General features: G+C 42.7%; 1 protein-coding gene across 1 annotated transcript; it reads right to left on the reverse strand.

The window, feature by feature from the left end:
* Positions 1–7,422: 7,422 nt before the first annotated feature.
* COA7 (cytochrome c oxidase assembly factor 7) lies at positions 7,423–25,413 on the reverse strand. Its single transcript, XM_003990107.5, has 3 exons — positions 25,227–25,413; positions 21,640–21,780; positions 7,423–8,698 (listed from the first exon to the last, which is right to left on the reverse strand). The coding sequence occupies exons 1-3, from the start codon at positions 25,330–25,332 to the stop codon at positions 8,250–8,252; spliced, it is 696 nt and encodes a 231-aa protein (XP_003990156.1). The 5' UTR covers positions 25,333–25,413; the 3' UTR covers positions 7,423–8,249.
* Positions 25,414–25,681: the final 268 nt, after the last annotated feature.

Consider the following 25,681-nt stretch of genomic DNA (forward strand, 5'->3'; position numbering starts at 1 on the left):
ATTAAAAAAAAATCCATTTGTGGAACAAATGAATGAGAAAACAATCCAGAGAGGCAGTGATGTGGTTTGTCCAAGGTCTTACAGTTAGAAAATGCCACAGTCAGGATTCGAATCCACATGTGCCTGGCTCCAAAGTCTATGTTTATGCTCTTCCACCTGCCATGTGGGTGTGAGTCTCATTTTATAGATGAGGAAACAGGCTCAAGCAAATGGAGTTGCTCTCCAGGATCTCTACTGGTTCTCAGATTTTGTGGTTCTAAGCGCCTGGGCCCACCCTGCTGGAAGTAATACCACTCTGAATGTTAATGTCATTTATCACCTCTGCCCAAGATTCTTCTCAGGCCTCAAGAACATTCTTCTTTCTTCACAAAAGTAGGGTCACTGGCATAGGCAGCTCAGGTTCAAATCCTGCTCTGCTACATACTGTTGTGACCTTGGGCAATTTCTCAGTATCTCTGAGCTCCAATTTCCTCATCCAACATCCTAGACGTCCCTGGAAAGATGTCCCCTCCTCCAGAAGGTGCCCTGTACACAGAGGGCCCTTCATAAATGTAGCCATAATTACTCGAGCCCAGAGCAGCTTCACGGTCAAAGTTTGCTGCCACTGATGTCTGGTGTCTGCTGGGGCCTCCTAGAACCTGATTGGAGGCCACCAGCCCAGGGAGAGCCGGGTCAGCTGCTATTCTTGGAGCTGATGGAACCTAGCTGGGTTTCAGGTTCCCTCAGAAAGTCGAGGCCCAGGCAGCTCGGCTACTTACGTGAGCAGTAAGATCTGACCTCAGCATGTTCTCCTGGGCTCTCCACATGGCCCAGACTGGAGAACCTTGGGGCACAGAGCATCTGAGGGAGACCACAACCTCCTGAAGCTGACCTCAGCCTTTTAACTCTTGTTCATCAGCATCTGTTTGGTGCCCAGAAGAGCCCTGGATGCTGTTTTGGGATCTCCCAGATAATGCAAAGAATTTTCAACATCTGGATGACGGGCAGCCTCAGGAAGTGGGAAAAGGAGTCAGGAAATGGGCAGGACTCCATTTTAGTCCCAGCTGCACTACTCTCTGGGTCTGTCTCTTGACAAGCCACTTTTTCTGAGAGTTTCTCACAGGGCTGCTGAGAGGATTAGAGCATCTGGCACGTCATAGATGTGAGCTCCTAAATGACAGGGAACCTGTCAGATTCAGCCCACTCTCAGTATTGGTTGAATGGGTGATGAATTATGGAGAGCACTGAATAGAAAAGCCTCACGGGGCTCCCATCTTTCACCACACAGACCTCTGACCCCAATTCTCACATAGAATTGTGGAGATCTCCGCATCAGCCCTGACAGGTGAGCATCTACCCTTGGCTTGCATATTCCTGTGATAGGACACTCACCACTTCCTAAGGCTTCCATACATCGGGCCTAGTTCTGAGGTCTGTCTCCCGGCAGCTTCCATCATCAGGCCTACTGCTGCTCTCTGCAGTTGTACAGAACAAGCCTCGCTCCCCTTCCAGAAGATAGTCCTCCAATGATTTATTACACAATGAAAATGTGCCAGCCATTGATAGCATCTCACTTTATCTCATTAAACCCTTTAACCTTCACAGTAGTCCTGAAAAGGAAACATTATCCCTACTTTAGTGATAAGGAAAATGAGGCTCAGAGAGGTAACATAAACACGTTTGTACATAGCAGAGAAGTGCTGTAAATCCAGATCCTTCTCCAAAGTGCTACCCTTTCAATGTTCAATGGATCCACCAGAAGATAGAATTTGTGCCTCAGAGTCCCTTCCCTTTCCTTCAGTAAAGAGTTTTTAAGTATCTTATCTGTACTGGTCTTGAGCTAGGCACTGGGAATAGAGATGAGTCAGACACAATACAGGCCCTTGAGGCACTTACAGCCTGTCCCAAACCATGTAAAAAAAACTGACAAGTACAAGGACTGTCAGAGCACCACAGACCCTGAGGGTCAAGGAGGGCTTCCTGGAGGAGGTGACATTGGGCTGAGTTTTAGAGGATTAGGAATTGGCTAGGCTTGTGTGAAGGGGGGCAAAACGCAGGTGTTTTGGTGGAACTGCTGTTATAAAAAGCTGAAGCTATGGAGCCCAGACTGCAGAGGGTCATGGTGCCAAACCAAGGAGTGAGGACTACATACCACTGGAGTGGGCCATCTGCTTTAGTATGTGTGAGAAATCTCCTGGGCTTTGCTTGTTTAGAATCCAGAATTTTATTTAGTACATCTAGGTGGGCCCAAGAATCTATTTTAAGCAGGTGCTCTAAGAGAATAAGGAGTAGGGGGTCACCATTGCTATAAGGGACATCTTTGAAGGATTTCAAAGAGGACAGAATTCTTGGGGAGCCTAGTGGCTCAGTCGGTTGAGTGTCGGACTTCGGCTCAGGTCATGATCTTGTGGTTGGTGGGTTCGAGCCCCGCATCGGGTTTGCTACTGTCAGTGTGGAACCCGCTTCGGATCTTCTGTTCCACCCCTCTGCCCCTCCCTCACTTGCACACTCTCTCTCAAAAATAAGTAAGACATTAAAAAAATAAATTAAGAAAAAAGAGGATAGAATTCTTAGTCCCTGTGTTTGGAGCTTCATAAACTCCTGATAAACTCATAATCAGGGACACAACCATGAAAACAAGAATTTATAATGATGACTAATTCTTAGTATTCCAAGAAAAAAAAAGTGCCAAACTTGGACTTGTGGTTCTTTAGCCATGAGGATATTGATTTATTGGCATTAAGTTTTTGAGCATGTACTTTAGGGTGCCAGGGTAGCACTCTTTTGGGTCCTTTTCCTCCATTATCTTAAAACCTTTTTTATTTTTTTTATTTTTTATTTATTTTTTTTAATTATTTTTTTTCAACGTTTTATTTTATTTTGGGGACAGAGAGAGACAGAGCATGAATGGGGGAGGGGCAGAGAGAGAGGGAGACACAGAATCAGAAACAGGCTCCAGGCTCTGAGCCATCAGCCCAGAGCCTGACGCGGGGCTCGAACTCACGGACCGCGAGATCATGACCTGGCTGAAGTCGGACGCTTAACCGACTGCGCCACCCAGGCGCCCCTTAAAACCTTTTTTAAAAAGACCCTTCCTGAACACAGCCCAAGAAAGAGTATTGATCCATCATGTGTCAGCTCTGACTTAGGAACTTTTCTTGATGAGCAGTTTCAAAAAGAATATACCCCTGTGGCTTACACTGGTCCCTAGATATGAATATGAGTCTGGGCCTGATTTGTCCTGGGGTGGTTGGAGGCTGCTAAGGTGCCACGCTATGCTGTTCATCTCAGCAAGCAGCCACTGATGGTCTAGCATGTTCCCGGCCTCATCCTGGGCACTAAGGATACAGAAGAAGCCAATCAAGTCCCTATTCTCCAGGAGCTCATAGTCCTGTGGAAAGTGGAGACCATCAACACACAGATGATAATACAGTGTGATCAGCGCTGTGATGGATGAAATTTGGGGCAGAAAAAGCCTCTAACCAGCCTGGGTGATGAAGGGAATGCTTCCAAAGTGTTAAAAGATGAAGAGCATTCTACTTAAAAGGCAGAAGGAAGCAGGGGCCCTCGCACTCTGGTGCTGGCGTAGGGGAGAGAATCAGGGGTGGGGATCCGGACTTGGGAGGGGTGACAAAATAAATAAAAATAAAAAAGTAAAAGATAAAGGAACATTCCGGAGAGAGGAGCCAGCATCATAAATGCATGGCAGTAAGAAACAGCCAGGGTGTTTTGTTGTTAATTTTTTTTTTTTTTTTTTTTTTTTTTTTTTAGCAGTGGTGCAGAGACTACAAGCAGCTCCCAAGTTAGGAAGATGGAGCTAAATATGGAGGCAAGGAGGGACTGTATCATGGGGGCGGGGAGACTTATATGTTAGGCAAAGAATTTTGGCCTTTCCTCTTCAGACAGTGGGGAGGCCTGATTTATAAACTGTAATACAATCACCATTCCTTAAGCCTGGGGAGGGGCACCAGCTGGGAATAGTTTCCACTCCAGGCCCCAGCAGGTGCAAGTCTTCTCAGTGACTCTGTCTCCACTGGGGCCATGGTGGGGGGGGGGGGGGAGGAGGAGGAGGAGGAGCAAGAGGAGGAGGAGCAAGAGGAGGAGGAGGAAGAGGAGGAGGCGGCGGCGGTGGCAGGAAGCAGGCCCCACCCCCCACCCCCTTCTCCAGGCCTGTAGAGCAGCTGTTTTAGGCCCTGAATACCTCTAGAGAGCCTCACCATCAGCTCCCTGGATATTAAAAGAATGGCAGCAAAGGGAGACTGTCTTAAAAGTTAGACACCTTCACAAGTTAACACTGACACATGGAGAGAAAACAATGACCTAATTATAAAATATGGTCCCATAAAAATCTTCTATCCCCATGTTATAGGTAACAAAACCAAGACCCATAGGTCAGATAACTTGTCCAAGGTCACAGAGCCAATAAAGGCAAAACCCAGATCAGAATCCAGGTTAAGACCTTTAGACCTAAGATCTGGAAAGAGTCTGGTACCTCCCCTCCCCAACCCTAATAATAAATTTAAAATAAGAGATCTAAACTGCAAAATCAGTATCAGAAAGCCAAAAATGTTTACCTTTTTTTCACATCAAGTGGTTATTTGATGTTTTTTAAAAATACAAAATTATATTATTGATTTATATCTTCTCATTCTTTGTTAGGTGCCCTAATTACTCATGCTTATTAGTATGCCTTTGACTAATCCAGAGTTGCCCACATCTGTAGGATCTGAAATCTAGGCATTTTCCCTCTACCATGTTGCCTCTCACAAAATTTTTTCAGGCAATTGTGTAAAACTTTAACAAATTAAAATGCAATTTATTTCTAAATTAAAAAAAATTTACTGAACGGCTCTAAGAAGTTTTTTGTCCCCCTCCTCATTTCACTCCACATCAATATGAAGGGGACCCCTCCCCCTCCCCCATTCACCCAGGTACTCAGGCTAGAAATTTGGGTTCTTTTTTAACCCCAGGCTTGATTCCACCCCCTTCTACCCCCACATTGCTCTCCAATTCGTTTTCCACAGTAGGGTGATCTAATTTCCTGCTCAAAACCCTTCAGTGACTCTGCATGACCAACAAGATAAAACCCAAACCTCTAGGCCCTCTGTCTCTGAGACTCTTGCTTCCCTTTCTCACAACACTGAGCACTGCACTATGAAATTTTAGTGAAAACACAAACCACTAGTCAATTAGGAAACTTCTTCATTAGACTATCCAGGCCAAGCCTGGCACAGAGGAAACACATTAGAAATAATTGCTAATGATGATTCGAATACCTGCTAGCCAGAGGACACGGTAATGAGTAGCTTGCTGTGAACAGAGTCTGGAAACCCATTTTCAAACCTTGCCTCAAACGTTGCACAAAAGTGAGAAACTCAACCATGCTGGCTTTTATCAATCCATTCCTTCCCAGAGCGACTTGGGTATGAAATGGCCTTGGGACCTTTCTGGGCAGTAAATTCTTACTCTTTACATTTTAATAACTTTTGTGAAGTATACATTTTGAAACTGTTAATGCTTACTCTCTTGCTTTCAGCCCCATCTCACTATGTGATCCAAGGAAGGCAGGCACCTTAGGTCCCAGGCAGGAACTGGTCCATAAAAAAATAACCCAGTACATCTGCTACCAAAAATCAAATTAACTCTTCAAAATTACAATACCAATAATTTAATTGGAAAGATGTAATTCTTTAAAAAGTAATTAAATGACAACACTATTGGGCCAAAGAATGATAGTAGGTTGTAAAGGATAGTGATGGGTAATTGTTTCCTCTGCCATGTTCCAAAATGCATTTCATGAAAACATACCGCTTTTATAACCGAAAACTTCAAACCTTGCATTAAAAAAAATTAAATGTTTACATTTTTTTATTGTGGTAAATGCACATAAAATTTACCATCTTAATCATTTTTAAATGTATAGCTCAGTAGTGTTAACTACTTCGCATTTTTGTGCAAGTAATCTCCAGAACTATTTCGTCTTGCAAAATTCAAACTCTATAACCATTAAGTAACTTCCCATTTTCCCCTTCCCCCAGCCTGTGCCAACCACCATTCTACTCTCTCTCTGAGTAGATCTAGATACCTCATGTAAATGAAATTACACAGTATGTCTTTTTGTGATGGCTATTTCATGTAGCCTGTCTTTTAGGTTCATCCATGTAGCATGGGTCAGATTTTCCTTCCTTTTTTTTTTTTTTTTTTTAATTACTTTTTTATTTATTTTTGGGACAGAGAGAGACAGAGCATGAACGGGGGAGGGGCAGAGAGAGAGGGAGACACAGAATCGGAAACAGGCTCCAGGCTCTGAGCCATCAGCCCAGAGCCCGACGCGGGGCTCGAACTCATGGACCGCGAGATCGTGACCTGGCTGAAGTCGGACGCTTAACCGACTGCGCCACCCAGGCGCCCCAGATTTTCCTTCCTTTTAGGGCTGAGTGATATTCCATTGTATGTATACACCACATTTTGTGTATCCACTCACTCACTGATAGACATCTGAGTTTGCTTCTGCTTTGTGGCAACTGTAAATGTTGCTATGAACATAGGTGCACCCAGAAATGGAACTGTTAGATGACATGGCCATTCTATGTTTAATTTTTTGAGGAACCACTATATTGTTTTCTCCCCCCCCCCCACTATATTGTTTTCTGAAGTGGCTATATCATTTTACATTCCCACCAATAATGTGTAAGGGTTCCAATTTCTCCATATCTTTGAAAATGTTTGTCTTTTTTATTATTATTATTTTTTAATATTTATTTTTGACAAAGAGAGAGAGATAGAGCATGAGTGGGGGAGGGACAGAGAGAGAGGGAGACACAGAATCCGAAGCAGGCTCCAGGCTCTGAGCTGTCAGCACAGAGCCCAATGTAGGGCTCGAACTCACAGACCGTGAGATCATGACCTGAGCCAAAGTCGGACACTCAACCGACTGAGCCACACAGGGAGCACCCCCCTTTTTTTAATAGAACAGCCGTCCTGACAAGTGTGGGATAATTATCTCATTCTGGTTTTGATTTGCATTTCCCTAATGATTAGCGATGTTGAGCATCTTTTCATATGCTTGTTGGCTTACAGAGTTTATTTTAAACCAAACAAAAACTACTTCACATTTTAAAAATAAACTCACTTTTTAAAACTTATCTGCTCCTGGGAAAGTCCCTTTCCTCCATCAACTTGAGAAACTGGCAGGCTGAGCTTACAAACCTTCATCTACATTGCATGCCTTCCTTGTAGAACAGCTGCAAAACTGGAAGCTCAGAAACAGTAGGTGGTGACAGACCAGTCCTGTTATTGCAGGAAAATGACAAGCTTGCCCCCTAGTGACGGGTTAGGAAGATAACAGAAAAGGCAAAGGTTTACCTTAAAAGAAAAAGCACAACCACCACAAAGAACATCTCTACCCTACCCAGAATCTGGAGAGAAACTAGTAACACAAACTACTAATCAATCACAATAGTTTATTCACAGAGACAGTTAAAAAGATCCAGTTTTGAGGGACAAAATGTGTCACAAAACCTTTGCTTACAAATCCCTAGATGAAGTTGCCTTGGGAATAATCTGTCCTTCAGCATGATGAGCAATGCCAGGTGAGTGGACTGGGGATGCTAATTTTCAACTGTGGATGCCTCCACTAAAGCGCAGCTTATATTTCATCCTCTTTGGCAATCCTGAAGCATAATGACCTTTAACTTTTATGCTGCACATCCCTCCCAATCTCTAAGAATTTATTGAAGCTCTGACTCTAAAGGCAAAAAGGAAGCCCACACCAATGATTACATAAGTCAGAGGGTGGAAGTCGTGACTATTTAACTGTTCTTAGCTCCTTAAGCCCTCTATTATGTAAGTCAAGACTCTGATTTTCAAGCCCTCCCAACTAAAATAATAATAATGATAATAATAAGGTCTGATTCCTTCAGGCACTGTGGCTGCTGAGTCTTCCTGCTCTTTGTCTCCCCTCTCCACCCCCCGCCCAGTCTCTACTGCTCTCTAGTTTGCCTTTTTTCACAGAGCACAGACTCTGAGACATAAAATCCCAAAAATGTGTGTGTCTTCACAGAACACAACAGATGAAAGAATACTGACTGAAATAAACATTTCAGGCTACAACCTAGTAGGTGACACTCTGGGGTAATGGGTCTATGTAACCAGAGCTACTGACATTAAGTCCCAAGTCTTCCTGCTCCAGCAGGTTGACTTTCAAGGGCTATGTAAGACATAGGAGGTGCCAGCCTCAAGCTGTGTGTTACTTAGAAGCATGGGCCACACTACCCAAATGTCAAAGGCTGGACATTTTTCTGCTGTTCTTTGTGCAGCTGCCGGGCCCGGTTTTTTAGCACCTCGGCCTTTGCCTCATCTTTATCTACACCATCCCCCAGCCTGTACATGCGGCTGGCATTGGCACAGGCCCAGACATGGCCCAAGTCACAGGCTTTCATTGAGTATTTACATGCCAGGCCCATGTCCTTGGGAAAGCCAGGGGCTCCCTGCAGGAACATGGCACTGAGATTGAAGCAGCTGGAGGCATAGCTGCCTTCACAGGCCCTTGTGTAGTAGTCTCTGGCCTTCTCCAGATCAGGCTGGCCATCTTCATTGACCTGTCCATCATGTGCCAAGAGACCAACGTTGTGACATGCCTCCACAGACTTCCTTCCAGGCTTCTCACACGCCATCAGAAAGCAGCTGGAGGCAGCTTTCAGGTCCTGGGTCAGTCCACCTGGGAGGAAGGAAAGGGAAGAAAAAAATAAACCCAACCAGGGCAGAACCTGCATGTCTGAGGCCAAAGTTAGAGACTAATTCCTGAATAAAGTTCACACATTTTGAGCTAAGGCAGCATGAAAGGAAGGTGGCCTGGTATATAGCACAAAGACTTTCCAGCCTTGGAATCTTTGTTCAAATGATATCCTATGAGGCAGACCACCCCTAAAGGAGGTGAAAGGTGGGGACTATAAGAACTACCTCATGGGATTATAGGGAGAACATGTGATCTTATAAGCACTTTGTTAAATGTTCATTAAATGTATATTGAATACATATTATTTGCCAACTACTGTTCTAGGTTCTGGAATAAACAGACACAGTCCCTACCCTTATAATCTAATGAAACAGATATTTAACAACCACACAACCTAATGTATGATTTTAAGTGTGACAAGCATTTGGAAGAAAAGTCCAGGATGCTATGAGAATGTATCATGGCTCTGACCTAGACCAGGTTAAGATCAAGGAAAGTCTCCCCAAAGAAGTGATATTTGAGATGTAACATAATGGGGAAAAAAAGAAGGAAAAAAAAATGGAGTAAGAATTGTTCTAAGCAGGAGGAATAGGATACAAAGAGAAAAAAAGCTCATATGTCTAGAACCCAGAAATCGCTAGGGAAAAAAGGCTGTAGAGACAGGTAAGGGTCAGATCACAGGTCTGACGCATCTTATTAAGGATCCTGTACTTTATCTTAGAAATTATGGGAAACTGCTAATGGGTGATTTTAAGCAATGGTGGTGACAGGGCTCAATTTTCTCTTTAGTTTTTAGATTTTTCTTTTTAATGGAAAATTTCAAATCCCTATGTACTATCACTCATTCTCAAAAAATACAAACACTATCTTTTAACATTATTTTTTAAAGAAATCACTCCAAATCTACCACCTAAAAATAACCATCATTATCATTAAGAGAATACCATTCCAGTTAGCTTTGTAGTATATATTCAGATTACATGCTGGCTGGCTGAATGGACAGCTAGATAGACGTATGTACTTTGAAAAATTGGATTGTATATGCTAATTTTATTTTTTAAAGTTTATTTATTTATTTATTTATTTATTTATTTATTTATTTATTTATTTCACATGTGTGAGAGCACAGGAGGGGCAGAGAGAGACAGAATCCCAAGCAGGCTTCGTGCTATCAGCGCAGAACCTGATGTGGGGCTCAGTCACACGAACCATGAGATCATGACCTGAGTTGAAATCAAGAGTCGGATGCTTAACCAACTGAGCCACCCAGGTGCCCCTTAACTAAATCTAAGAAGTACTAACTCACAACTATAAAAGGTGAGGATACTGGTGTCTCACATTTCCTTCCATCTTTCCTCCTCCGCCCTCTACTTTTTGTTACTTCTCTATTATTTTAATTTAGGAAGACAGCATAGCACAGTGGTTAACAGAAGCCTGGGCTCTGTAGCCAGAAAACCTAGGCTCCAGTCCTGGCTCCATTCCTTGCTGGCTGTGTGACATTAGGCAAGTTACTTAACCTCTATAAGCCTCCATTTTCCTCACCTGTAAAATAAGGAAAACAGTACCTATTTCATATGTTAGAAGCTTAAATGCGTTTTTACAAAGAGCCTGGCACATAATAAGTGTCCGGGAAACACTGTGGTATTTCTATGCTCTAAAGGTTTATATTATTTACATTCTATTCAGTAACCTAATAAGCCCAATAGTCATTCTAAATGGATTCCACTCATCACCAGTCTTTTCATTAGAGCTTCTCCATTCCTGAATTGTTTCTTTTGATTAACTTCTTTATTGGTTATCATAGATTTTTCCAGAAAAACTCATACATAGATTCTATTTCCCCTGAGTTCTTTCAGTTCTGAGAGTGTATTTGTGCCACCTTATATTAAAATAGGATATAGGTCTTGCTTTTATACACAGCCTAACAATCTATGCCTTTTACTGGAGTGTTTACTTACATTTAATGCAATTGTTGATTATAGCTGGGTTAAAATCTATGATCTTACTTATTTCCCATTTGTCCTAAATGCTTTTTGTTTTTTCTCCTTTCTTGGAATCCTTTCTTTGGAATCGTGTATTTCTTTTTTTAAAGATTTTATTTCACTTTTAAGTAATCTTTACATTCAATGTGGAGCTCAAACCCATAACCCTGAGATCCAAGAGTCACACTCGGGGTGCCTGGGTGGCTCAGTCAGTTAAGCGTCCGACTTTGGCTCAGGTCATGATCTCGCGGTCCGTGGGTTCGAGCCCCGCGTCGGGCTCCGTGCTGACAACTCAGAGCCTGGAGCCTGTTTCAGATTCTGTGTCTTCCTCTTTCTCTGACCCTCCCCTGTTCATGGTCTCTCTCTGTCTCAAAAATAAATAAATGTTAAAAAAAATTTTTTTTTAAATAAAGAGTTACACTCCACTAACCCAGCCAGCCAGGTGCCTTGAATCGTGTATTTCTTTGAATTTTTTTTAATGTTTATTCATTTTTTGAGAGAGAGAGAGAGAGAGAGAGAGAGAGAGAATGAGTGGGGGCAGGACAGAGAGAGAGGGAGACACAGAATATGAAGCAGGCTCTAGCCTCTGAGCTATCAGCACATTTCTATGCGGGGCTCGAACCCACGAACCATGAGATCATGACCTGAGCTGAAGTTGAATGCTTAGCCAGCTGAGCCTTGCATTGTGTATTTCTAATAATCCATGTCATTCTTATCACTGGTTTTTTAGTTATACTTCCCTCTTCAGTGACTTATCTAGTGAACATATAACATTAATTTATCACAATCTACCACAAATATTATACCACTTCACATATAATGTAAGAATCTTAAAATACATTTTTATTCATTTACCACAGTTCCATCCTTTGTATTATTGCTATTATGTCTTACTTATACGTATACTTTTAAATTTTACTTCTATATATAAACCTCACAATACACTGCCATTATTTTTGCTTTAACAGTCTTTTAGAGATATTAAGAAATGAGGAAAAAAGTCTCATATCTGCATGCATATTCTAATGTGCTTTATTCTTATGTATGGATCTTAGTTTCCATCTGTTATCATTTCTTTCAATCCAAACAACTTTAACATTTTTTGTGGTGCAGGTCTGCTAATGATTCATTCCATAAGCTTTTGTCTGTCTTAAAATGAATTTATTTAATCTTTTTTTATTTTTTTTAATGTTTATTTATTTTGAGAAAGAGTACATGTGCAAGAGTGGGGGAGGGGCAGAGACAGAGAGAGGGAGAGAGAGAATCCCAAGCAGGCTCCATGATGTCAGTGCAGAGCCGGACATGGGCTCGATCTCATGAACCATGAGATTATGACCTGAGCTGAAATCAAGAGTTGGACGCTTAACCGACTGAACCACCAGGTGCCCCCATCTTCATTTTTAAAGACATTTTTGCTAAAGTAGAATTCATGTTGGATAGTTTTTTCTTTCATCCCTTAAAGATGTTGTTTTGTCTTCTGGCTTATGTTGCTTCTGATGAAAAGTCAGGAGTTGTTCTCACCACTATTCCCTTCAAAGTCTTTCTCTGATTGCCTTTTTTTTTTTAATTTTTAAAAATTAAAAAAAAATTTTTTTTTATAGAGTCCACATGGGGAGACAAGCAGGGGAGAGGCAGAGAGAGAGAGAGGGACACAGAGAGAGAGAGAGTTCCCAACACGTGGCTTGATCCCATGACCCATCATGGCCTGAGCTGAAATCAACAGTTGGACACCCAACTGACTGAGACACCCGGGTGCCCTTCTCTGATGGCTTTTAAGATTTTCTCTTTATCCTCATTTTTCACCAAATTGGTAATAATGTGTCTAGGTATAATTTCATTGGTTATCCTCCTTGGGTTCAGTGAGTGCCATGGATCAGCAGACTGATACTTTTCATCAAATTTGGAAATTTTTCTGCTGTTATTTCTTCAAATATATACATATTTTGCCCCAGTCTGTTTTCTTTCTGGGACTCTGATATACATGTGTTAGGTTGAAGAATACTGACTCCTACAGGTTGAGGCTCTTTTTTTTTTCTCATCACTTCATTTTGGGTAATATCTATAATCCTATATTCAAGTTCACCAATCTTTCAAATTGTCTATTTTGCTATTAAGCCTGTCAAGTAACTTCTCATTTCAAATATTATGTTTTTCTACTGTAGGATTTCATTTGGTTCAAGTGTTAATTTCTCTAATGTGATTTCCTATCTATTCACTCATTATGCCCATATTTTATTTTAACTTTTAAAAATATTTATTACACCTGTTTTAAATTTTTTTTTAATGTTTATTTATTTTTGAGACAGAGACAGAGCATGAACGGGGGAGGGTCAGAGAGAGGGAGACACAGAATCCGAAGCAGGCTCCAGGCTCTGAGCTGTCAGCACAGAGCCCAATGCGGAGCTCAAACCCATGGACCGTGAGATCATGACCTGAGCCGAAGTTGGATGCTTAACCGACTGAGCCACCCAAGCGCCCCTATTACACCTGTTTTAAAATATTTAACTGTTAATTTCAACATCTCTGTCATATCTAGGTGTTTCTGTTGACTGCTTTTTTTCTGTTTAGCAGTTTCTTATTTTATGCTAAACACTGTACATGATACTTTGTTGAATCTGGATTTTGCTATATTCCTTTGGAGGTTGTTGAACTTTTGTTCTGGTAGCCAAAATCCCTATGGCACTTGTTTGTAAGTTTTGTTAGAGCAGATTATAGAACAGTCTTGCTACTAGGGCAATCTCAGTTGAATGTAGTGTTCAATGTCTCTCCACTCGGGCTGGTTGGAATTCAAACCACTCCCATTACTGTGAAACCTCTGGAACCTCTTCTCAGTTCACAGCTCCCCAGTAGCTTTTCAATGAAGGTCTCTCAGTCTCCCTCTATGCATGTGCTGCTTAACATTAGGCCAAAGACCTAAAAGTACTCCTATATGGATTTCTGGAGTGCCTTCTCAGTATAGCTTCTTTCTTCTCTAGCATTCTGTCCCTCAAATTCCAACTGCTTTATTCACCAGAAATTCTGACTTCTGCCTCATCAATTCAGCAAAATTGTCATGCTCTCTTTGGCTTCCATCTCTGTGATAGTCTGGAAAGAACTTCCAGGCAGAAAAAGTAACCATGGACGGGGCTCACATTTTATGTTTCCCTTTTCTTGAGGATCACAGCACTACACTGCCTGTTTTTCATACATTTTATCCAATCTATGGTTTATATTCTTTTTTTTCTTTTTAACTAAAGAAAAGGGTGGAATTTAATCTTCATTTACAGGATACTGCAAGATACGAAATTCCACACAGAAATAAGAAACCTATTGAGAAGAGAAGCTTCAGACAGTATACATAACTTGGAACTGTTCAAGTATAACTGTAGTGTAAAAAATGCTGTAATAGCAAACCACATTTAAAAAGAATTCTTGGGGGGGGGCACTTGGGTGGCTCAGTCGGTTAAGTGTCCGACTTTGGCTCAGGTCATGATCTCACAGTTCGTGGGTTCGAGCCCCGCATCGGGCTCTGTGCTGACAGCTCAGAGCCTGGAGCCTGTTTCAGCTTCTGTGTCTCCCTCTTTCTTTGCCCCTCCCCCACTTGCGCTCTGTCTCCCTCGGTCTAAAAAATAAATAAACATTTTAAAAAATTTAAAAAAAAAAAGAATTCTTGGGGCGCACCTGGGTGGCTCAGTTGGTTAAACACGTGACTCTTGATTTCGGCTCAGGTCATGTTCTCACAATTGTGAGATCTTGCTCCATGTTGGGATCTGCACTGAGCAAGGAGTCTGCTTAAGATTCTCTCTCTCTCTACTTCTTTTTTAAATTTTTCTTTAATGTTTATTTATTTTTGAGAGAGAGAGTCAGAGTGTGAGCAGGGGAAGGGCAGAGAGAGAGGGAGACACAGAATCTGAAGCAGGCTCCAGGCTCCGAGCTTCCAGCACAGAGCCCGATGCGGGGCTCGAACCCACAAACTGAGAGATCAGTTTGTGATCTGATCCTGAGCCGAAGTCAGATGCGTAACTGACTGAGCCACCTAGGCACTCGCTCTCTATTTCTGCTCCTCTCCCAAGCTTGTATTCTCTCTTTCTCTAACATAAAAATAAAGTAAAATTAAAAAATTAAAAAGAGTTTTTGGGGCACCTGGGTGGCTCAGTCAGTTCAGCAGCCAACTCTGGAATTTGGCTCAGGTCGTGATCCCAGGGTCATGGGATTGAGCCCTGCATCAGGCTCTGCACTGAGCATGGAGCCTGCTTGGGATTCTCTTTCCCTCTCTCTCTCTCTTCCTCTTCCCACTTATGAGAGCACTCTCTCTCTTTAAAATAACATAAAAAGAAAAAATAAATAAAAAATAAAAAGACTTCTTAGTAGAGAAACAGTAAGACAAACATATAGCAAACATAGTACACAACAAACAACTTTCTGCCTCAGCTGTACAATCTAAAAGTTAAAGGTTCCAGATCTGCAATCCTGAACTGAGAATGTATAGCATTTGGAGGTAATTTCTGGCACATTTTTTCCCCCTCTTCTTCTACAGAGAAATACTTCTCAGTTGAGTGCAATGAAGCTTTGTATAAAACTCATGGTTTTGTGGAGCTTCAATTTTGTCCAAACCTCCACTTTCTTCAATCATTATGCTAAGTTTCTCAGTTTCACCTACTTTCTTAGCAGCCTGAAAGATATTTGAAATAGCGTTCAGAATAACCCCAGCATCTTCCACAGTTAAGAGGTTCATCAGTGGTTCTATTATACCACAATGAATAAGATTTATAATCTATTCAACTGGCCCACCAGTTGAATAGTTGGTCACAGCCCATACAGCTTCCTTTTGTGTTTTAAAGTTTTCTTTAGAATGCCAGTGAGAAATGGGATTAACCCATGATTCGCAACTTGCTGTGTCTGGTGCCGGCAACCAGCTGTGATGTTTCACACCGTCCACACTGCTTCCTTCTGAGTATTAGTTTTGGGGCTCATTACCAGGCTGGGGAAGATGGCAAGTGCTCCCACTTCTATTATAACATGAGTCGGTTCATCTGTCCCAGTGACAATACTTCCTATGGCTCTTAGCACAGAAGTCACAATTGACAATTTAGGAGCTCTTAGAAGCATTACAAGTTGGGGCACAACTCCCCTTTCAACAACCACTTTTATCTGCTCATTTGGACCACCAGTCTGGTAAGAAATGGTCCAGCAGGTGTCTGCCAATACTTCTGGATCACCATAATGTAGGAGAAGAACTAAAATAGGAAGAAGTTGCTTAACAGCATCTACAGGAGTACAGGATCCTTTCTGTAACAAAAATTTGGAAGCGTCCAGATAAGATTACCTAAGTAACCACATGCTACAGACGACATATCAGAAACTGCAAGAAGGGCCAACAGTGGGTCAAATGTACCATACTTGAAAACCAAATCTCAGAAAACTGAACTATCGCGTACAATGTTTCCTAGAGCTCATACAGCTTGTTCGCTGATGCGAGCATGGGAAGATGTCAATGGAGAAATGAATGCTGGGACAGCACCTCTATCTACCACAGCCTTGGTCTGTTCTGATATTCTAGAAGCAATGTTAGTGAGAGCTCAAGCAGATTCAACTGAATGGGACTACAAACAATTCTGTCCAAAAAGGACACAAATTTTGGAATGAAACCAAGCCAGATGATGTTCTCTATGGGGGCTGCTTTTCCCCAGAAAGCAGTTTCTTAGCAGCTCGAGTAGCCTGGAGGTGGCTTTCCAAATTGTTGCTATTTATGCTTTTGACAATGCTATTAACAGATCAACTTACACTGCCCTGGTTGTTGTGGAGAAGTAGATTTATTAGGAAATTAGCTTACGTTTCTCCTTTTCAGCATCTAGTCTTCCTTCTTAGCTTTCCTCAGGTCCACATTAACTTCTACTTGACACCACCTCATTTTTATACTGTCTTTCCCCTTGTTCTTGAATCTGTTAAGGTGGGCAGCTGGTGAACTGCAGTGTCATTGGAAGACTGGGTTGTGACACAGAGGGAGAAAGCTACAAAGGCCGACTCAGGCTTCCACAGAAAGCACAGGCTATGGGTTGGCTGCCCTCAAAAACATCCACCACAGCTCAGCCCAAGACAGTGTCCATGGTTTATATGTTTACAAGTTCATTTTAGGGGTGCCTGGGTGGCTCAGTTGGTTAAATGTCATACGCTTGATTTCGGCTCAGGTCATGATCTCACAGTCGTGAGATGAAGCCCCACTTCGGGCTCCATGCTGAGTGTGGAGCCTGCTTGTTTGGGATTCTCTCTCTCCCTCTCTTTCTCTGCTCCTCCCCTGCTCATGCTATCATAAAATAAACTTTTTTAAAGTTCATTTTAGTTCCTTATGTTAAGAGGATTAGAGACCTGCATTAATCTCCTAACTGTAATTCAAGCAGGAGAGGAAGGTAGCTTGGCTAAGAATAATGCAGGAGAGGGAGAGAGGGCAGATTTGAGACATATTTTGGAGATAAACTGGCTATTAGCTACTACTAGAGAGAGATCCACTTGCTAAGGTGGAAGATAATGGGCATAATAAATTGGGGTGAGAAAAAATTAAGAATTCCATATCTGATTTAAGTTAAAAAATTTTTTTTGAGAGAAAAAGAGAGACAGAGTGCAAGCGGGGGAGAGGCAGAGAGAGAGCGAGACACAGAATCCGAAGCAGGCTCCAGGCTCTGAGCTGTCCACAAAGAGCCTGACACAGGGCTTGAACTCACAAGCTGTGAGATCATGACCTGAGCCAAAGTCAGACCCTTAACCAACTGAGCCACCCAGGTGCCCCTGATTTGTTAAGTTTGACATGCCTATGATAATTCTAAGTAGACAAGTCTAATAAAAAATCAGGTACGTGTGGTCTGAAGCTCATAAAAGCAATCTAGATTAGAGATAAAAGATCTGTTTGCGGGGTGCCTGGGTGCTCAGTCAGTTGAGCATCAGACTCAATTTCAGCTCAGATCATGATCCCAAGGTCATGGGATTGAGCCTCACATCAGGCTCTGCGCTGACTGTGGAGCCTGCTTAAGATTTGCTCTCTCTCTTCCTCTGCCCCTCTCCCCAACTCATGCTCTCTCATAAATAAATACACAAATACATAAATACATACATACATACATAAATTTTTTAGAGAAAAAAGATTCATTTGCAACTGTCATCAACTTATCTGAGCTTTCATGTCCTCCTCTAAAGCAATCCCACTTTTTAAATTTTTTTTTTTCAACGTTTATTTATTTTTGGGACAGAGAGAGACAGAGCATGAACGGGGGAGGGGCAGAGAGAGAGGGAGACACAGAATCGGAAACAGACTCCAGGCTCCGAGCCATCAGCCCAGAGCCTGACGCGGGGCTCGAACTCACGGACCGCGAGATCGTGACCTGGCTGAAGTCGGACGCCTAACCGACTGCGCCACCCAGGCGCCCCACAATCCCACTTTTTAGAAGAGGAAATTGAAGACTCTTAAACAGAAGGGAAACAAAAGTCATCTATTGTTACCACCACCTAGAGACCATCATTACTTAATTTTTGGTGTATTTCCTCCTAGCACTATGTAGTTTTTTATGTAGTTTTTTTTTTTTTTTTTTTTTTAAGTAATATCTGTGCCCAACATGGGGCTCAAACTCACAACCCTGAGATCAAGAGTCCCATGCTCTACTGACTGAGCCAGCCAGGCGCCCCAATTTGGTCTTTTTACATTTGTAATCATGAACCTTCTTTGCGCCCCATTAGAAACCCTTCTTAATATCTGTTTTATTGGCTGCATAATATTTCCTCAAAGACATATGTGTCAGAGTTAACTTCTACTTCTTTTCATAGGACACATAGATTGTTTCACAAGAATAGTTTAAAGTTGATTTCCCAATATGAAAACATTTGTCCAACGTATTCCTTGGATGTGCACACTCTAAGTGTGCAATCCAGAGTAACTTCTGCAGCACAACCAGACCTGTTCACGTTGATAAAACGTTTTACAATTTAACAAAGCAGTCACATCTATTCTCATTTGATGCTCAGAAAAATCCTATGAAGAAGGTATGAGTGGACCTTCTTACTCTAATTTTGTCAACAAAGAAATTGCTACTCAGAGAAAGAAAATGCCTTGCCAGATGCTACACTGTCTAGAAGTGGGTTCTTTGGCCTCCCACTCTTTCCCTTGCCCCAAGCTATCCTTGGTAAAAGAGTTATTAACCTGTCTGTGTCAAGAAAGGACACGGGGTGATTTTTTAGCAAAAAGCAAAAGCAAAGCAAAAAGCAAAAAGCAAAAGCAAAAAGACTGGAAAATTCTTTGGCTCAGAACTAGGCAGGGGGAGTCAACAGTTTTGGCTTTTAAACATGGCAGAGCCCAAGGTCTGCCAAACAGCAATCCAAAATGGCTTGAGTAGCAAAGATCAGCTAACAGGATCTTCCATGACCACTTTGGTTTGAACATCCAGAGAAATTTAACAGGATTAAGTACTGATCTCTAAACACTCTGTGTTCTTTCACACCCACATACCTTCTCTTTGCCTGAGATAACTCTTATTACCACCTCCACCAAACAAACCACACTCTGTCCTTCAAGGACCAGTTTGAATGCTGCCTCTTCTGCGACAGCACCCCCTGTGTCAACACTGAACACACACTCCCAGCACTGAGCCTCTATAGTATTTTACATATCTCTCTAAAGATGCTTCTCAAGCTCTCCCAGGTGTAACAGGTATTAGAGTCCTTCTTCCCTCCCTCTATTGGTCCATACTTAATTCATTCTCTCACTAAAGACAGTAAAAGTGTGCTCAATAAAGTAACATCTAAAAGAAAAAAAAATGTCAATATACAATCATTAATCACATCAATTTGTCTAATAAGAGAACAATTTCAGGGCCTCTTTTGTTTTCTCTAATTCAAAAAGAAATTCAAAGTCCTTGTGAAAAATATAGTAAAAAACAGTAAAAAGATTACTTAACATTAAAGGGGGTGGGGGAAAATGCCTGGCTGGCTCAGTTGGTAGAGCATGTAACCCTTAATCTCAGGGTTTTGAGTTTGAGCCTCATGTTGGGTGCGGAGATTACTTAAATCGGGTGAACGTCCAACCTCAGCTCAGGTCATGATCTTGCAGTTTGTGAGTTTGAGCCCCACATCAAGCTTGCTGCTGTCAGCCTGTCAGCACAGAACCCCCTTCGGATCCTCTGTCTCCCTCTCTCTGTTCCTCCCCCATTTGCACTCTCTCAAAAATAAATAAACATTAAAAAAAGAAACATTATTTTTTAATGGGCTAATTAACATTCCATCCAATGGAGGTAACATTATTTATTTAACTAAGCTGCTACTGTTGGCACACAGGTTTTAGGGGTTTTTTTTTAATCATTATTTTAATGAAATTGTGTATTACCTGTAAACTGTAAGTTAATGAAAATAAAATTTTGCCAGATAAATAATATTAGGGTATCTTTTCACATAACTTTTACTTGCATTTCCAGTTATTTCCTTAGGAAGGACACTAGGAGAATTATTAGGTCAAAAAAATGCCTCTCTGCTCCATCAAGGGAAGCTGATATTCCTGCTGATGCTAAACTTTCTTCAAAATAGTGACTACCACAGGCCCCACGTCCCATGTGAAAGCAGAAATAGTTCACACAACTCCAGAGAATTAAAAAGACACCCTCTTCATCAAACTTTCACTGAATATCTTTCTAACCAGGCTTGGCTGGGCCCTGGGAACAAGAGATCAATGAATCATACAATCCTCGAAAAAACAGTTGCCTGTCAAAGGTCATATTCTCTATTTGTGGTGTTTTTAAAATATGCCCATAAATTCTTTGCTATTCTTTCCTTCAAAAGCCTGGGTGTTAGTTCTCTCCTATTAGTGTGGACTGGACTGATTCACTTCTAACAAACAGAATGTGATAGAAATGAAAAACATGTGACCTCCAAGGGTAGGTCATAAAAGACACTGTGGATTCCATCCCACTCTCTTTTGGATCACTCACTATGGAGGAAAGCAAGATGCCATGTCAAAATGACACATAAGCAGCCCACAGACAGATCCCTGTCACAAAGAATGGAGGTCTCCTGATAAGAGCTAGAAAGGAACAGAAGGCTTTCCTAACAGCCATGTGAGTGAGCCATCTTAGAATTGAAAACTCTAGCTCCAGGGGCACCTGGGTGGCGCAGTCGGTTAAGCGTCCGACTTCAGCCAGGTCACGATCTCGCGGTCCGTGAGTTCGAGCCCCGCATCAGGCTCTGGGCTGATGGCTCAGAGCCTGGAGCCTGTTTCCGATTCTGTGTCTCCCTCTCTCTCTGCCCCTTCCCCATTCATGCTCTGTCTCTCTCTGTCCCAAAAATAAATAAATGTTGAAAAAAAAAAAATTAGAAAACTCTAGCTCCAGTCAAGCCTTCAAATGACTCTAGCCCCAACTCCTTGGCTAATGTCTTAACTACAACCTCATTAGAGATCCTGAGGCATATAGCTAAGCAGATCCCAAATTCCTGACCTATAGAAACCATGTGAAATAATAACTTTGTTGGAATAATTTCTTATTTAGCAATAGATAATTTAAACACTACTCACTACTATAGTGATAACTGCAGTTAGGGAATGAGGAGAAAAGACAGATGGCAGAGAATTAATAATTGGTCCCTTCCTCTGTGGCAGGCACATGCTGATGTCTTTACCTGCATTATCTTATTATACTTATTTAATATTACCTAATAGCAAGTACTATTTTTTCTCCATTTTACAGGTGATATAACTGAGGCAGAGTTAGAGTGAATGGGTCAAGGTCCCACTTCTTGCTAATAACATTCCCTAAGGTCTGCCTAACTTGAAAGGCTATGTTCTTCCCCCTTGAACTATCTCCAAATCTTCCCACAATGTGCTTGCCCACAGCCTGGCCAGTGAGGACCCTGAGGTCCTGAGCATGAGGCTCAGGATGTCATGCCAGTACTACCATCAATGACAATGACCAATGAAAGTAGGCACCACCTTACCTTTTCCGGTCACATAATAAGCCCCCAGTTTATAGCAGCTATCACTGTGTTTGTTCTCTTCACAGTTGAACTTCAATACCTTGGCAGCCTCCTCAAAATTCTTCTGGATCCCTTCCAAATAGTCCACCAACCGATAGCATCCTGTGAGGAGAAGGCAAGAGCTGTTCTTCATGTCAGGGGTTGCTGCTCAGCAGTGGGGAGGGCTGAGGTGTGGCAGGCCAGAATGTGTCTTTTATTGAGGACCAGCTTCTTTCTGTCCTCCTGAGGAGTAGCAAGGTGACCTCACCACAAAGAATGCAGGTGGTGCTCAGCCATTCCTACAATTGGCATTGTCTGTCCTTAGCCAGGGCTGAGCAACGTACAGTCTGGGGAGACAGTGGCCACTATTCTGGCTCCACCAGTCACCAGCCATTCTGGTGGAGCCCTTCTGCTCCCTGTTAGCCAGGGCCAAAGATCCACTGCCTTTCATGACTGAAACTTTGCTACCTTTGGAACTTCCTGGGAAGTTCAGCAATAAAACAACGAAAACCAAAAGGGTCCGTGGGCTAGTCTTTGTAGTAGCAAGAAAGTGGTGTTTCCCTGACTATATTCCTCAGCCAGGCTGAGAATGAGAAGCCCAAAGACTGAGTAGAAATGGTAGCTACTAAAAAAGTTGGAAACAGACTCTCCCTTTTTAGCAGTCTCTAATCCCAGTGAGTATCTTCTTAACATCTCTCCCCCCATCCCTTCTTCATTCCAAATGACACTCATGTCATTAATTTTCCTTCAACAAATATTTGAGCTTCTATGTGCGACCACGTACCACACACTGTTATAGATGGTGGGCATACAGTCACTTCCCCTCCTAAAAATTACATTCTAGAGGAGGGAAAAAAAATAAGTAGATAGGTGAGCAAGATGCATTTATATTTTTTAAGACACATTTAAACAGTAACAAATGTTATGTGATTGAAATAAACAGGGTAAGATAGTTTGTTGTGCAAACAGCCAGAATAGTTACAAGACTGGGCAATCAGGGAGGACCTAGTAAGGACTTTAATGTCTGAGCTGAAATGTGAATAACAAGAATGAACTAATGATTTAAAGACAATGAAACAGGAAGGGGGCAGAAAGTCCCAGGCACAAGAAACAATAAATTAAAAGACCCCAAAGAGGGAATAAGCTTGGTATAAATAAGGTATTATGTGGCTGGATCGAGGAGAAAAGGGGTAGGAAATGAAGAGAGAAAGATGGGGACGAAATAACGGGGCATTGTGGAACACAGGAAGGAGTTAGGATTTTATTCCAGGTCAATGGCAAATCACTGGAGGGTTTTAAGAAGGGTAGTGATAGAGGCCCCTGGGTGGCTCAAGTCGGTTGAATGTCCAACTTCAGCTCAGGTCACAATCTCACAGTTCATGGGTTCGAGCCCCACGTCAGGCTCTGTACTGACAGCTCAGAGCCTGGAGCCTGCTATGGATTCTGTCTCCCTCACTCTCTGTCCCTCCCCTACTTGCGCACGTGCGCACTCTCTCTCTCAAAAATAAATGGATATTAACAAAAAATTAAGAAGAGTAGTGATATGATTCAATTTGCATTTTTAAAAGGTTATTCCAGGGGGCACCTGGGTGGCTCAGTCAGTTAAGCATCCGACTTCAGCTTGGGTCATGATCTCATGGTTCATGAGTTCAAGCCCAGCATCAGACTTGGCGCTGACAGCTGGGAGCCTTGGGCCCTGTTTCGATTCTGTGTCTCCCTCTGTCTCTGCCCCTCCCCCTGCTCATGCTCTGTCTCTCTCTCAAAAATAAGTAAATATAAATAAATAAATAAATAAATAAATAAATAAATAAATAAATAAATAAATGTATGTCATTCCAGTATATGTTTGTATATGCCCAGATGAATATAGAAGAACAAGATGCATGAGGGGGTATACTCCAGTAATGGTGACAACCAACATGTTGTTTTGTTATTTAAAAATCTAATAAGACAGCATTTACTAGAACAAAATGAAATTTTAACTATCAGTTTGAAGGTAGATAACAGATTTTAAGGGAATGAGCATGCAAACAGAGAGGTTAGAAGGCTATTTTAGTTATCCTGGTAAGAGATCATGATGACTTCAAAAGACAGTAGGTATAGTCACTATTGCCTCCTCTCAGGCTCTATTTCTAAAGTGCTGCAGCCAGTCCTTGTATGCCCACCCTTCCCCATTCCAATGCTTAGTATACTCTCCAGAGTACATTACCATGAACTCTCTCCTCAAAAACATGTACGGCTCTTCACTGCCTACAGAATAGTCTAAATGCCTTACCCTGGCATTCAAGGCCTGACACACCTCACTCTTCAATCTTATTTAACTACACTACAGTCTCGCTTCAACCTTCCAGAAGACAGCATTCTATTCTCCCACCCTCTCCTCCATTATCAACAGTTGCCTGCTCCTCCTGACCTCCCCCCAGAAGTCTTTCCCGACAATCCTGCTCCTCAGTGACTCCAACTCCTCTTAGGACACAGGTGAGCCCTCAAAGAACCACCCTGGGTTCTTATTAAGCCATCATACTGCAGAGCAACTCTGGTTAGTTGGTTAGCTTCAAGAAATGGCTATATCGTATTCTGGAAACCAGACTGCAAGCTATTAGAAGATAAGACTAGTGGGGTGCCTGGATGGCTCAGTCGGTTAAGCATCCGACTTCAGCTCAGGTCATGATCTTGCGGTTTATGAGTGTGAGCTCCACGTTGGGCTCTGTGCTGACAGCTCAGAGCCTGGAGCCTGCTTCAGATTCTGTGTCTCCCTCTCTCTCTGCCCCTTCCCTGCTTGTACGCTGTCTCTGTCTCTCTCTCTCAAAAATAAACATGAAAAAATATTAAAAAAAAAAAAGAAGAAGGTAAGACTAGTGTCATTTTTCCCCCCTTTATAAACCACTCACCTGGTGGATGAGCCCACACCAGGCTGCTCTGGGTGACCTCTTTTGGACACCAATATCCACCCACACACTCAAGTCAACTCAATGTTCCCAGAACACAAGGGGCACGTTCATGCCTCAGGGCCTTTTCTTCACTAGATGTTACCTCTGCCTAGCATTGATCTCACAGACCTTCAAGGCTTAGTTCAAATATAACTTTCTCAATGACTACCTTTGACCCTTAATTCAAAATTGCCCTCCTCAACTCCCTATACCTCAGCCCTTTTTCCCATTGCACTAATGACTAGATTCTAACACACGATTTCATGCATTTCCTTACGTTTTATTGTCCAATTCCCTCCACTAGAATGTAAGCTCCAGAAGGACAGGGAATTTTATCTGTTCATTGATGTATCCCCATCGCTCTACCCCCAGCACCCAAGCACTTCTCTTCGTACCCGCCCCGGCCTCCAGGCTCTGTCCCTCCTAGTATGCCGCCGCTGCGATCCCCGCAGGTCCTCGAGAAACCCAACCTGTTCCTCCCCAACATACACAACATCGTTATCGTCCCATCGCGTCCCAACGTGTCCCCGGCCGGAGACCCCTTCCAGACCTCTTCCAGAGGTTGCTAGTGACCCGTCTAGCCCCCTCCCCTCCCCCATGCGTCCCCACGTGTCCCCAGGCTGCGCCGGAGGCGCTCACCGTTCGGGTCCTTCTCGCGGTAGCACTGGTAGTTGCACTCCACCTCCATGTTTTCCAGAAAGGACTTCACCTGCTCCTCGTCCTGGAAGTCCACCACGCCCGCCATGGCCCCTGCTCGCTCAGCCGACTTTAGCCGGCCGCTCCTCCCCTGGTGGTTCTGCACACCCGCCCCGCGGTCACGTGAGCCAGCGGAGGGGCGGGGCCTGGGGGCGGGCCGCGGAGGTCTGCGCTCACCCGTATCCCGGAAGGGGGGGCGCAGTGAACCTAAATCCTTGAGCTATTGAGGCCTCAAGCTGTTTGGCTGAGACGTCTCTTGCTACGTTCACTCCTTTCCTAAAACTGATGACGATCTCTGTGCAACACTTTTTTCTGAGCCGGCTTTGTGCCCTAATGATTTTCTGCCTGCAGTTACTTATTTCTTCATTCATTCATTCGTTTGTTCGGGGATCTCCAAG

This window comes from Felis catus, chromosome C1, assembly GCF_018350175.1.
Source record: "Felis catus isolate Fca126 chromosome C1, F.catus_Fca126_mat1.0, whole genome shotgun sequence".
Lineage (NCBI taxonomy): Eukaryota > Metazoa > Chordata > Mammalia > Carnivora > Felidae > Felis > Felis catus.

What these genes read in the sequence shown, in the direction of transcription:
- COA7 (XM_003990107.5), bottom strand. Translation starts at nt 25,332, where the DNA reads ATGGCGGGCGTGGTGGACTTCCAGGACGAGGAGCAGGTGAAGTCCTTT. An exon ending in CCGCGAGAAGGACCCGAACG is followed by an intron (nt 21,781 to 25,226) that starts GTGAGCGCCTCC and finishes TTCTCCTCACAG; the next exon opens with GATGCTATCGGTTGGTGGAC. An exon ending in TTATTATGTGACCGGAAAAG is followed by an intron (nt 8,699 to 21,639) that starts GTAAGGTGGTGC and finishes CCTTCCTCCCAG; the next exon opens with GTGGACTGACCCAGGACCTG.